We start from the raw sequence: 14,907 nt of genomic DNA on the forward strand, positions 1-14,907 counted from the left end.
GTGATTAAACTTTTACACAGAATGGGAAACATTTAGGGACTGGAGTAATAGCACAAAGCTGGTTCTGATTGGGAAGAAACTTTGTGGACACATCTCTGAAACTTCACAGGGTGTATTTGGAGTCAGAAAAGTCTGGGAACAGATCCCAGACCATCCACTTCAAGATTTGTGATATTGAATTTTTAAAAACCGCTTTAACCAAAGAGCTTTCACCAGTAAAAGAAATTGCCATTATCAGTTTGCTTTAAATTGCTCCTGAAGTGAAACATCATACTATTTCAGCCAAATTCTGGTTCCACACTTGGATATTTGTTAATCCACGATTGATGGGTTGTTCCTTGTGCTTTCTCCTATAGATCTGGCAGGAGAAAAACAAACAAACAAACAAACAAACAAACAAACAAACAAACACGCAACTGAAGAATGAGAAACCATACAGAAGTAAGAGAGTTTATTCTCCTGGGACTGTCAGATGACCCAGAGCTTCAGGTGGTGATCTTTGTCTTTCTGCTCATCACCTACATTTTGAGCATCACTGGGAACCTGACCATTATAGCCCTTACCCTGCTGGATTCCCACCTCCAGACCCCCATGTATTTCTTCCTCAGAAATTTCTCCTTATTAGAGATTTCATTCACAACTGCCAGTATTCCTAAGTTCCTGGCCACTATTATCTCAGGAGATAAAACCATTTCCTTTAATGATTGCATCGCTCAGTTATTTTTTTTCATTCTCTTGGGAGTCACTGAATTTTACCTTCTGGCTGCCATGTCCTATGATCGTTATGTTGCCATCTGCAAACCTCTGCATTACATGACCATCATGAATCGAAGAAGCTGTATACTCCTTGTCTTCTGTTCGTGGCTCGTTTCATTCTTAATCATCTTCCCTGCACTCATATTGCTCTTAAACCTCGATTACTGCAGGTCAAATGTTATTGATCATTTTACCTGTGATTATTTTCCCCTGCTGCAACTTTCTTGTTCAGACACAAAATTCCTAGAGAGAATGGGGTTTGCCTGTGCTGTGTTTACTCTAATGTTCACTCTGGCATTGATATTTCTGTCCTACCTATATATCATCAGAACAATTTTAAGAATTCCCTCAACTAGCCAGAGGACAAAGGCCTTTTCTACGTGTTCATCTCACATGATTGTCATCTCTATCTCTTATGGCAGCTGCATTTTTATGTATATCAAACCTTCAGCAAAGGAGAGGGTGTCTTTGAGCAAGGGAGTTGCTGTGCTAAACACCTCAGTAGCTCCCATGCTGAACCCCTTTATTTACAGCTTAAGGAATCAGCAAGTCAAGCAAGCCTTCATGGACATGGCAAGGAAGACTATTCTTCACAAGCAAATGAAATAATGTGGTGTAATGAATTTGAGAACATTGCAGGAAATTTTAAAAATGTAAACATGAAATTTCAATAGCTTCGGCAAATCCCAATAAACTCACTGTCATCCTTTCATATCCTCTTTGTTTTTTCTAACAATTCTGTTTTATATATTTCCCATTTAATTTAAACTATTTTTCTTATGTCATTCTGACTCTCATCCTTCTGAACACTATCACAACTTTCTTAAAATTTATTTATTTTCAAAAATTTTTCTTTATTTTTATTGTTGACACTGTTGCAGATGTCGCCACTCCCCCCCCCCCCCACACACACACACACTACCTCTACCCAGTCCCTCCTTTCCTCTGGCCATCACCACACTGTTGTCTGTGTCCATGGGTTGTGCATATATGTTCTTTGACAAATCCCTTCACTTTCTTTCATCCAGTAAATTTTTTTTTTTAATTTATGGATAGTTGGTATACAATCTTACATTATTTCTATTAGTTTCAGGTATACAATATTACAACTTATTAAATAATAATTATTTTTAAAGTAAAATTATATTTTGAGTTTTGTGTAGGAAAAAAATAATCACCAGGAATGACAGAGATACTTTTAAAATAGTTATATGATATTTTATTTACTACACATAGAATATATAATTTTATTTTTTATTTATATTTGACAGATATTCTCTTAACTATATTACAGTTTTCTAGTAAAATATGTAAATACCTTATAATTTATTGAAAATGTAAACGCTTTCATTTAAAAACTGAGAAACAGTACTTTCCCTCCCACTTTAATAGAGTATGGCCATATAAATTATCTATCAAAAATAGCAGCCATCATGTAGAATAAGTTTATTCTAATTCCATAGAAGGTAAATTCCACTGTTTTGAAGTTTTGGATTTGCTTTAAACTGGGTATGCATATAAATTATTTTATATCTAAACAAAATTATTTAAGTTTTATAGAAAGTTAAAAAACAAAGTAAGATATCACCACATGCAAAAAATGAATTTTAGGAAGGTCATGGAGAAAAGGGAATCCTCGTAAACATTTGGGGTGGGAATGTAAATTAAAATGGCCATTATGGAAAACAGTATGAAGGTTCCTCAAAAATTAAAACTATGGTATGATCCAGTTGTCTTACTTTTTTGGGTATATAATTCCAGTATCCAATGGAATTATATCTCAAAGTGGTATCTGCACCCTCAGTTTTATTGCAGCATTATTCATAAAGGACAAGATATAGAAACACCTATGTCCATCAACTAATAAATGGACTAAAATGGTTTATATATATGATAAAATATAATTCGGACTTAAAAATAAGTAAATTCTGTCATATGCTACAACACGATGAAACTGAAAGACATTATAGCAAATGAAAGACCCAGAAAAATACTGCACGATCTCACTTATATGTGGAATCTTAAAAACTTGAACTCAGAGAGTAGAATGATAATTGATAACGGAGAGATGTTAGTCAAGGGGAAGAGAGGATCAATTATGTGAGATGCTTAAGTTCTGGAGATCTAATGTACTACATAGTATCTATAGTTACTAATAATTGTATTATATACTTGAAATTTGCTAAAGGTATTCAGACTGAAACACACTACAATCAAATTGTCAGAAACAAAATAAACAAACAAAAAGGCAGCAGGAAAAGAGGAAGAACAAATATGAGGTTAATTGACTCCATAAAAGAAGCCAAAGGCATGAGTCCACAGGAGCTGAGTGGGGCTATTGAGGACAGGGCATGCATGGTAGATATTATTCATTCATAAGGTTACTCAGAGTCTGAGCTAACTTAATGGCACATAACACACATGCACTGTCATAGATCTGAGTTATATTTTTCTTCTATTTTCTACACACTCTCTTCTAGTTCCTCTCTTCCAATAAGTAATTCCCAAGCAGATATGTTCAGCCATGATTTAGTTCTACATTGATGGCTGTATTATTATTTGGTTATATAAATTCACTATTGTATTTCTTACATTAAATGCATGTTTAGTTATTTTTTAAAAATATAGCATTAAATTATACAATATGGATTATTAATTTATATAATTATATAGAAATGTGTAGCTTATTATTAACTGTTTAAATGTAATATAATTTTTATAATCAAAATATTTTGTAAACATGAAGAACAATAAAAATGATTATTTAACTTAAAATATTCATTGTGTTTTACCAAATAAATAATATTAACTAAAAAACAATCAATAATTCACTAAACAGAATTTCAATTAAACAAAAAGAGTATTTTGTAATATGTCTCATTAAAATGTTAAAAATATGATAAATAAATGTAAAGACCAACATGAGAAAAGTGATGGACAAAATTGACACTGCAATTAATTATTGCTGTTTATAATGAAGGGTAAGTTAGTTAGCCTATTCAATCACATTAAAAATTGTGAGAAAATAATTGTGAGCACAATATGTGTATTATAATAGTTATTATTTAACTTAGAATTATAAAATAATATTGTTTCTTCCTGTCTCAACACTAAAAAAAAAGCCAAAGGATAAATAAATAAAAGGGTATATATAGAAAACTTTTATATTTCAAGATTATTAAATATAAATAGTTATATTTTTGTAAGCAAGTGGAGTTCATAACTATTTATTACTCATGAAATAGCAAGCAATTGTGATTAATGGAAGTAATTATTTTGTGAAAGTCAACATTTTAGGTCCTCTGTGGGATACAAAGATGAATGACCTTTCACTAAGAGAAGAGTTAGGCTATTAATAAATCCAAGGAGAACTTCCAGAAATCCCTCATGGTCTATAATGTAGCCAAGATGTGGCCTGGACTTTGTCTTGTTCCCAAGAGATCAATGCATAACTTTCTTCTGAGGTCAAGAAAGTGGACTTGAAATATTTGAACTGCAGTGCCACTAGAAGCCAGATCCTGGTTTAAGAATCTATACTCATAATACCCAATGTTGTCATATCTCTCTCAAGTCTCTTTTTTCTAATGTATTATTTTTCTTTTTTTGTTAATCCTCACTTGAGGATATTTTTTCCATTGCTTTTCAGAGAAAGTAGAAGGGAGGGAGGGTGAGTTGAGAGAGACACGCCAACTGGTTGCATCCTGAATGCATTCCAACCAGGGGCGGGGAGCGAACCCACCACCCAGGTTCGTGCTCTTTACTGGGAATTAAACCTGCAACTCTTTGGTGCTCAGGCCATCACTCTAACCACTGAGAAGCACTAACCAGGGCTCTCTGTTCTCTTTTTAAACGTTGCTTTCTTAAGCTTCTAGCTCAACATTATTGAAGAGGACTGTTGTATATTTCCACATCTTAAGGTTTCTGACTTTCCGTTTCTACTTGCTGAGCTATTTCCTTTGAGCCATCATAAAATGGAGAAAAAGATAAAATAAAATTTGTTTAGAAATTTGCTAGTGCCTGGCAGAGAAGTGATGGCTTTACATTCTATCCTTCATGGCAGAAATTTGACTATCTAAAATATGAAGGAGGTAACTGTCACAATTTTAGCAGAACTAATTTACAGCATGGTCTATCCAGCTAGCTGAGAATTAACTGAATTGGCTAGGATGAGTGGGGGAGTGATTTTGTATTTAGTTCTAAAATACCCTTATGGATCAGAGGTCTCATGTAAAAGACAAATGTGGGGCCAAATTACAAAAGAATAAAACATTTTTTGCATAAACTTTAATAGCTCAGAAAAATGATGTTCAAAGGGCAAATTCACTGGGCTACAATCTGACTGACAGAGCTCCTAAGATCTGAGGCAAGTAGTATTTTTCCAATATGTGCTGCCATGCAAAATGAAAAATAAATACTGCATATTCCTTTAAGCTCAAAAATACAAATATCCCCTATGTACATTTCTATAAAGTCATAGAAGATGTCAAAGATTAATGATTTTTATGGAATTATGAGAAAAACTAATAAGTGAATATATTCACTATTTGTTAAAAACAATAATTAGGTTACCTATTCTATCTTAAAGAAAATATACATATTATTACATAACATGTTCAGGATGTTCTCATATTATCTTGATAATTACACTATAAATATTAATGTTAAAGATAAAAATGAATAGTGTAATAAAATAATTAATAATTTAAAATAAAAATTATTTTCTAAGAAAATTATTAATTGATTTCTTATAGAAAATGTAACGGGTTGTTCTTTTAGTTTCCAAAATTTCACTTTTACATTTGCTAGAATTAAGATCATTCTTTTCTGTTTTTAGGTGACAGTGTCCTCTAATAAATACATGACAGGAAAAAAGGAACATGCATATTTCATATGATTGGTGCAAGAAAAATATAAGATTTGCAAAAAGTATTAATTTTATTTACCATGTCTCAATGATGTGATTTATTGTATGAATCATTCCTAACTTCTGCTAGATTTAAAATAAGAGAACTAGTACATAAAGCAGAACTCATAAATGTGTATTAAGACATAATGCAAACAAGACAGCCAAAAGAAAATCAGCACAGATTATAAAAATGTTTTAGAATTTAGTGATGATGATATTGATCACAATGAATCATATCTCTCATCCCCTCTCTTTAATACTTTTTTCCACCTAAATATCTTTAAAGGGATATAAAGAGAGAGACAGAGAAATGAACCACACAGCGGTCACAGAGTTTGTCCTCTTGGGTCTTTCTGATAATTTTGACCTTCAGATTGTGATTTTTCTTCTTTTATTTATCACATATGTACTAAGTGTCGCTGGAAACCTGATTATCATCACCCTCACCTTGGTGGACTCCCATCTACAGACGCCTATGTATTTCTTCCTCCGGAACTTCTCTTTCTTAGAAATCTCATTTACAACTGTATGTATCCCTAGATTTCTGGGGGCAATTATCACCAGGGATAAGACTATTTCCTATAATAACTGTGCAACCCAACTATTTTTCTTTATTTTCATGGGGGTGACTGAATTTTACCTTCTAACCGCCATGTCCTATGACCGCTATGTGGCCATCTGCAAGCCCCTTCATTATACAATCATCATGAACAGGAAGCTCTGCGCCCTGCTTGTGCTGTGTGCGTGGCTGGGAGGGTTTCTGACCATTTTCCCTCCCCTTATGCTTCTCCTCCAGCTGGATTACTGTGCTTCTAATATCATTGATCACTTTGTATGTGACTATTTCCCCCTTTTACAACTATCTTGCTCAGATACATGGCTCCTAGAAGCAATTGGTTTTTACTTTGCTTCGGTTACTTTGCTATTCACTTTGGGTTTGGTGATTTTATCGTATGTGTACATTATCAGGACTATTTTGAGAATCCCATCTGCCAGTCAGAGGAAAAAGGCTTTCTCCACTTGTTCCTCTCATATGATTGTCATTTCCATTTCTTATGGAAGCTGTATATTCATGTATGCGAATCCCTCTGCAAAAGAAAAGGCATCATTGATCAAAGGAGTAGCCATTCTCAATACCTCTGTTGCTCCCATGCTCAACCCCTTCATTTACACCCTGAGAAACCAGCAAGTAAAACAAGCCTTCAAAGACATGGTCCATAAAGTAGTGCTTTCTACAAATAAATGATCTTTTTATTTTGTCAGAAATAAAGGGAACTCTCAAAGAGCAATTAAATGAAATCTTGAAATTCCTAAACATCTATGTAAGTGTGCACTTTTTCCAATGTCTCTTTATATGCCATTTTAAAGTTAATATTTTCCCATTTCTTCCACTTCCGTATTGTTTCTCCAATACATTTTTAATTGAATTTTTAAAAAATATACTTAAGTTTATTTCTTCTACTGAATGTTCTGGATATGAAGTGTATTTCTTTGAGATATACTAGTATTCTAGAGTGTGATGTAAAAAAAAAATAGGTCTAATTCTGTTAATATCAGTCCCTAAAAGATGCATATAATATCACATTGTATATTAAAAGTAGAGTTTCCAAATTAGTGTGTAACTTCTTGTGTATTATTAAGAGACTGATAATTTTAACATTTAATGGACCTAAATGTTCTGATACTATTGTACATTAAATGCGGTCCGAAGAGGTAATATGTACTTGTCCATTGCACTTTAAATGCAGTGCTTTATACTTTCTGAAAATTACTTCATATTTTCAAGATAAGTAGAAATCACAATGTTAAGTATTATTTATAGAATTTCTGTATGTCTCGCATTTTAGAGAATATTTTCATTAAAAACATTCAGAATAGCCCTAACTGGTTTGGCTCAGTGGATAGAGCATCGGCCTGCGGACTGAGAAGTCCCAGGTTCGATTCCGGCCAAGGGCATGTACCTTGGTTGCGGGCACATCCCCAGTAGGGGGTGTGCAGGAGGCAGCTAATCGATGTTCCTCTCTCATCGATATTTCTAACTCTCTATCCCTCTCCTTTCCTCTCTGTGAAAAATCAATAAAATATATATTTAAAAAAAAACACATTCAGAATAGATGCAAAAAAAAACAAACAAAAAAAAACCGAATAAAACACACGTTGCTGTCCTGAACTCACTCAGCAGCTTTATGACAGTTATTTTGAATTATTTGTTAGGTGTTCATTTTCCTCCATTTTTTTAGGGTCCATTTAATGGAGATTTGTTTTGTTTCTTGGATTGGGACACTTACCTACACATTTGAAAAAGTAACCACCTTTCCCAGTCTTTTAAAACAGGATTCGTACAGGGGAAGACCATCACTATTCAGTCCACCTAGAGATTGTGGGGGCCTCTCTAACCTTTTCTGAGGGTGAAGCATCTCAGACTTGTGTTTGGAGATTCGTAATTAGAAGATTTTGCCCATGTAAAAAAATAAAAAGAAAAAGGTGACGCTCCTAATCTCTTGCTCTCTCTGTTTCAGTCTGCTGTAGCTCAGCTCCGTGAAGCAGTGGCAGGCCACCCAGCTCAGTGTGTTCTCAGCAGCTCTCAGGCATCCTGAGTATGTCAGGTTCCATGAGGGCTCCAAGACAGGCTAAAGGGACACCAGTCCTAGAACAGCCACTGAAAAGCCCAAACATGGACTCAAGTTCCACTTTTATCTTTTCTTCCTGGGACAGGGGCCACAAGCTGTATGGGCTTCAATCTGCTGCTATAAATAGGTCATATGAAGCATAAAATTTTCAAAAAGTCCTTTTATAGTGTCATAAAACATATTTCCTTTACCCTAAATCTTTCTAAATTAGTTGAATCTCTTTATGGCCTAGAGGATGGTCAGAGATTTGTAAATGTTCCTTGTACATCTGGAATTTATAAGTAATGATAGTTGAGTGCAGTGTTCTATATAAGTCAACTAGGTTAAGTTTATTGCCCATATGATTTAATTTGTATTTTTATTGTTTTTATAATTACTGAGTTATTGAAATCTCCTTATGCAGCTATGGAGTGGTTTCTCCTTGTAGTTATGTCAATTTTTGATTTTAAAAAATATTAACACTATTTTTGTGCAAACAGAAATTTAAAACTGTTATATACTTTTAGTGACCATAACCTATCTTATCATTATGAAAAAACACCAGTTTCTCTCCTTCTGAAGTGCACTTTTATCAGTAACTCTACATTGACTACTGATATAACTATACTAGCTTTTAAAAAATAATGTATACATCACTTATATTTTATTTTTTCAATCACTCACTTTTGACTGGATACTAGCATATTATACCAAACACCTGTGACTAAGTATATACTTGTATTTATTGGTTACCTTGTTATGAGGTACTCCTAATAAGGCCATATATGTGGATAGAGGAAGAGCATGTAAATCAGGAAAAATTCATTTTAAAGGAGTCTGAATCATCTGTTCATTAGCCTTCTGGACCTGCTCAAATCTGACCTCTTAAGGACTATCTCTCTTTGATGGTAGGTTGCTGCTATGATAGAATGACCAGCATTATAACTCAGAGGGCCCAATAACACCCAGTTCATTATAGCAAGCTCAAATCTAATAATCAATTGATCATGTCCTATGGTTTGACCTTTAGTCTCTACTAGGTCCCTATAGTAAGCCAAAAAGTGCTGTTCAAAAGAAGAGTGCATATCTATAATATGTGGCTCCTTAGTGATGGATGAATCTGTTATGAATCTTCCAATAGTGGCAAAGCACAAGTGCCATGCAGCATCCCTGTTAGTCATGACACCTCAAGTAGCATTAGAATTTCTTGATCATTTGGGTCAAGGGGAAGAACACTAACACTAAAATCAATACTAAATGTTATATGGAAAATCAAGCATGCAGTAATAATTAAGTAATCTTGGAAAACAAGCAATATGAGAGGGCTAACCATAGAGATATTAAAGTATAATATAAAGCTTCTATAATCAAACTATGCACTCAGGCATGAAGAGTGAGAAATTAATGTAGTAAAAATATAAGTGGTGCATTTTAAGTATACCTATTTGAATAGTTTTAACTTTTAAAATATCCTTATTGTTTCACATATTCCACAGACAAAATTAAATGAGCAAGAATGGGAAAAACCTCTATGTAAGTGAACATAATCCTATATAATAAAGAGCTAATATGGAAATGGTCTTCACACCCTCACGCTGTCACACAGTAAAGGCTCAGACACTCAACACTGGGAGAGAGGAATGGGGACCATTCAGGCACAAATGAACTCACGAGAGGAATGGGGACCAGCTGCGGCCCTGGAGAGGCACAAGCTGCCCACTCCATGGTCCCGGGCGCCAGTGGCTGGGGCTGTGGCCCAGGAGAGGGACAAGCTGCCCGCCCTGCGGTCCCGGTGCTGCTGCTGTGGTCCCGGCAGAGCCGCCTGCCCACGGTCCCCTGCTGCTCGGCCAGAGGAGGGAATCCTGGGTCTCAGGTACAGGGCGAGTCAGAGGTGGTTAGGGGAATCAGGCCAACAGGGGAGCAGTTAGCGGCCATCAGGCCAATAGGGGAGCAGTTAGGAGTGATCAGCAGGCAGGCAAAAGTGGTAAAGTCCGATCAGGCAGGCAGGCAGGCGAGCAGTTAGGAGCCAGTGATCCCGGATTGTAAGAGGCAGTTAGACATCTTTGAGGGGTCCCGCATTGGAGAGGGTGCAGGCCAGGCTGGGGGACTCCCGCTTCTGTGCACGATTTTCACGCACCAGGACTCTAGTTACAAAATAAATCAATAACTATGGGAAGAATAAAGAATTGATACAAGTAATTGTTCAAGATAGTATTTTGATAATTGATCATCAGTAGTACAGATACTGCAAAAAGTTTTTTGAACTACATTTAGTAGATTTTTAAAAATAATAATGGGAGTGTAATCATTACCATTAAAAATATTCTGTGTGTGTGTGTTGTAGAATTGAGTAATTGACAAGTAAATAGATTGTTGGAGTCAGATTTCTCAGTGCTGAGGAAAAGAGATACAAATGTGGTATAAGAGAAGAAAAATTACATGTTAATGTACTGGGATACGAAATGTCAATTTAAGACTGTTTTTATAAATGCATTTTTCTCTGTTGCATGGGAATTACAAAGAATAACAATAATGCAACAGCAAGAAGCCCACCAAGCATTCAGATCTTGGGCTGTAGGTACAATTTTGGGGCTAAAACATAACCTTTGAGAACTAGAGAAATGGCCGATAGACATGTAAAAAGGTGTTCAACATCACTAATCATCAGGGGAATGCAATCAAAACCACAGTGAAATATCACCTCACACAGTCAGAGTGGCTATCATCAAAAACTCAACAAAGAACATGTTGTCTGGATGAAAGAAGGTGAAGGGATTAACCAAAGAACATATAGGCATAACTCATAGGCACACACAATAGTATGGTTGATCGCCAGAGGAAAAGAAGGGAAGGCTGGGTGAAGGTGGATAAAGAACAGGGAGAATTGTGGACATACGTAAAAGTGACAATAAAAATTTTTTAAAAGCACATGTAGGTGAGGATGTAGAGAAAAGAGAGTCCTTGTGCATTGTGGTGGGGTTGACAGTTGGTGCTGCCAGTATGGAAAAGAGTACGGAGATTTCTCAAAACACTAAAAATAGATCTTTCATATGACCCAGCAATCCCACATCTGGGTGTTTAGCCAAAGGAAAAAAAAACACTAATTTGAAAAGATATATGCACCCCTATGTTCACTGAAGCATTATTTACAATAGCCAAGATATGTAAGCAATCTAGATATCCACTAATAGATGAATGAATAAAGTACATGTGGGATATTACTCAGCATGGAAAAGAATGAAATCTTGCCATTTGCAACAACATGTATGGACCTAGGGATATTATGCTAAGTGAAATATCTCAGACAGAGAAAGGCAAATACTGTATGGTTTTACTTATATATGGAATCTAAAAAACAAAACAAATGAACAAACAAAACAAAACAAAAACACACTCATAGAAACAGAGACCAAAGAGAATGGTTACCAGATGGGCGGGGTGGGGGGTGGCAAAAAAGGTGAGGGGGAATATGGTCAATAATATTGTGATAAGTTTGCATGGTTTTCAGAGAAGTCTTAAAATATTTGGATCCTTTAACCACTCTGATTTAATAAATTTTGTTTTTGGATTTTGAACATGTTATGGCAAAATATTATGTATAATTTAATTTATTCCTCCAATTTCTGTGAAGAGTGAAACCTGGCAGTTGAACTTTGTATTTCTTTTTAAATCTTTACCAGAGGACATGCTTAGAAAGAGGAAGGGATGAAGAGAGAGAGAGAGAGAGAGAGAGAGAGAGAGAGAGAGAGAGAGACATAGATCAATTGCCTTAAAAGAGTGCCCTGACTGGGAATCAAAATCACAACCTTTCATTGCAAGGACATTCCACCCAACTGAGCTACTCCTGCCAGGCTGAACTATGTATTTCATTGTTTTAAAACCTAGTGAATTATTAACTAGGAGTTCACAGCTCAATTTCTGGTCAGAGCCCATGCCCAGGTTGCAGTCAGGGCATGCATGAGGCAGTCAATCAGTGATTCTCTCTCATCATTGATGATTCTATCTCTCCCTCCCTCTCCCTTTCTCTCTTAAATCAAGAAAAATATACTTAAAAAATAAAACCTAGTCACTGATCAACCTGATAATTACTTGCACATAACTGGATACAATATTTAAAAGCAGATGTCCTACTAGCTTGTGGACAGAAGTATTATGAGTATAAGTCAGTCTAAAGCTAGAAAGCTACTAGAAACTGGTAATAAAACATGAAAGTATAAAATAAGAAATTGAGAGAGTGATCAAGGAAGAGAGAAAAGCAACTTAGCATCTAGGAGGCTGAGAACAGATATTATGGAAAAGAAACATATCTAATAGAATTTTTCAAATGATATGCAGTGCTTTGTGAGATAGAAATTCACTTTCCTTTTCCCCAAGAAAATCAATAAAGGCTGCATTACTCACAAATATGAATGTGGTGAAGGTAAGATACTTAACCAACTTCTACCTGTGTCCGACTCAATATAAAAAATAATAATACCTATCTCAAAGCTTATTTGTTGTCTGTTTGGTAGGGAGATGAGATAATTTAAGTGGATAATCAAGGCCTGGTAATCAATAAAATCTTACAAAAATATTTCTACATGTATTATTGTTAAAAAGTTTAAGATACAGAATATAAATAGCTTTAGTATTTGCATAAATATAAAGGCAAATGAAAAGAATTTCCATAAGTAGAATATTAGCTTCACTATTTCTACTGAAATATGTTTAATAATTTTAATGACTATTTTAATGTGTATCAATAATAAATTCAACATGTTGATGTGTATGCATTGTCCTATGTTGTACCTAGCACTTTATTCATCCTTTCCTTTCTTTTTCCTTCTGTCCCAACTTCATAAATTCTCATCTTTCACTCCTGGCATTAAATGCACACATGGTTTATGTTCCTATTTATAACTATGACGAAATAAGGCTAAATATCTAAATGTAAACTTCATATTATACATGTGTATATATAGTATATAAATATCATATTCTAGTTATAAAATTTATATCTCTCATTGCAGAAAGTGTGAAAATAAACAAGTTAAAATTATCCAATGTCTGGTTTCCAAATATGTTTTTCTTGGTTTATTAATATTCTCACAATGAAAAGATGTCATTATCACAAATATAGGCAAAGGAATTTAATGTTAGAATTTCATGAAAGATTTTGTTGGTTTTTTAAAATATTTTAATGATTTCAGAGAGGAAGGGAGAAGGAGAGAGAGATAGAAACATCAATGATGAGAGAGAATCATTGATCAGCTGCCTGGCTGCCTCCTGCACGCCCCCTACTGTAGGTTGAGCCTGTAACCCAAGCATGTGCCCTGGCCCGGAATAGAACCATGATCTCCTGGTTCATAGGGTGACACTCAACCACTGAGCCATGACACTGGGCTGAACTGGTTCTTGTCTTTTGAATGTGATAGAACTACTGCTACCTGCAAGGCTGCCAGTATTTTCCATCCATGGATGGGAATCTGTGTATGTAGAAGGCTGACAAATTATAGCGAATTTTCAGCTATGTGGGGCTAGTGCCCTAACTCTGGTTGATCAAGGGTCAACTGTATGTCAGAGAAAAGAGGACGACCAGTGTGAGTGAGATCAAAGAGAATTCAAGACTTTAGGAAAAAGGGGAAAACAAAACTGAAAGTAGTCATGAGTATTTAAATCTTAAAGAGTTTTCAGAAGTTTGGTGGAAGTTTTGAATTACCACTTTATATGGACTAGAGATGTTCATGTCAAGTTTATGTTATTTTAAAAGGTAGAGAGCCCTCAGCTGAAATCTGATTTACAGAATAACAAGTCTTTCATAAAGACTAATAAAAAAAGGAAAAGACAGGTTTAACAAAGAAGAATGAGTCACCATATGGTATAAAATAATTTAATATAAACTAAAAACATTTAAAAAATTATAAATAGAGGACATCAATATTAACATATAGTTTTCCTGGGTTTTTTTGCCTTTATTTCTATTTCTACATGACTTTATCAATGCAGTACACTATTCTTTGGAAAAGTCTGGATTGAAAAAAGCAAATTCAAAGAGCTCAATTGAGTTAGTGATATTTTGAGTAAAAATTAATGAATGAATTGTTATAGGCTATTACTGATGCAAAATATTTGGTGTGGGTAGCAACAGACCTCAAGATAACTGGTATCTCATACAGCCTTTACCTCTTTAATTCTCATTCCTTAATATTTTTAATCAGTTAATGCTCTTGAGACAAGTGCAATGTCCATAAAAAGAATTATACTTCTTGTAATCTTAAGAACTACAAAACAAGCAATTAGGCTTCTCATTGAAGGACAGAAACTTCTCAAAATACAGAACAAGTCTGAAATCTCTTTTTATATCTCATTTTTATACTTTTAAAAGGATAATTATATTCATTTTGTCCATAATACTAAAGAGTATGCTTCAAGTTAAATATTACATAAATTGTAGAGCACTGACTGTTTTAAAAACCATGAGAAAAAAATGAAACTAGATAAGTTTTTTTGTTACGTTAAAAATCTTTGAGTTTACATATTCTCTGTGTGTGTTGCTGGAGCCAATGTATATTTAGATGAGAATGTAAGAAAAAAGTATGGGTTAGAGCAAAAAAAAAAAAAAAATGATGGCATGGAGACCTTCAGAAATTGCTTCTA

At 34.6% G+C, this 14,907-nt stretch overlaps 2 protein-coding genes across 3 annotated transcripts; both read left to right on the plus strand.

The window, feature by feature from the left end:
* Positions 1-423: 423 nt before the first annotated feature.
* Positions 424-1,365, plus strand: LOC132226129 (olfactory receptor 6C1). The gene has a single exon (XM_059680990.1). The coding sequence runs from the start codon at positions 424-426 to the stop codon at positions 1,363-1,365; it is 942 nt and encodes a 313-aa protein (XP_059536973.1).
* A 3,470-nt stretch (positions 1,366-4,835) lies between these two features.
* On the plus strand, positions 4,836-6,908 carry LOC132226130 (olfactory receptor 6C3). 2 transcript variants are annotated; one of them, XM_059680991.1, is made up of 2 exons: positions 4,836-4,862; positions 5,997-6,908. In XM_059680991.1, the coding sequence occupies exons 1-2, from the start codon at positions 4,836-4,838 to the stop codon at positions 6,906-6,908; spliced, it is 939 nt and encodes a 312-aa protein (XP_059536974.1). The 2 variants fall into 2 exon arrangements, with proteins under 2 accessions (XP_059536974.1, XP_059536975.1); XM_059680992.1 differs by lacking the exon at positions 4,836-4,862 and having other exon boundaries at positions 5,973-6,908.
* Positions 6,909-14,907: the final 7,999 nt, after the last annotated feature.

Source organism: Myotis daubentonii, chromosome 2 (genome assembly GCF_963259705.1).
Source record: "Myotis daubentonii chromosome 2, mMyoDau2.1, whole genome shotgun sequence".
In the NCBI taxonomy this organism is placed as follows: domain Eukaryota; kingdom Metazoa; phylum Chordata; class Mammalia; order Chiroptera; family Vespertilionidae; genus Myotis; species Myotis daubentonii.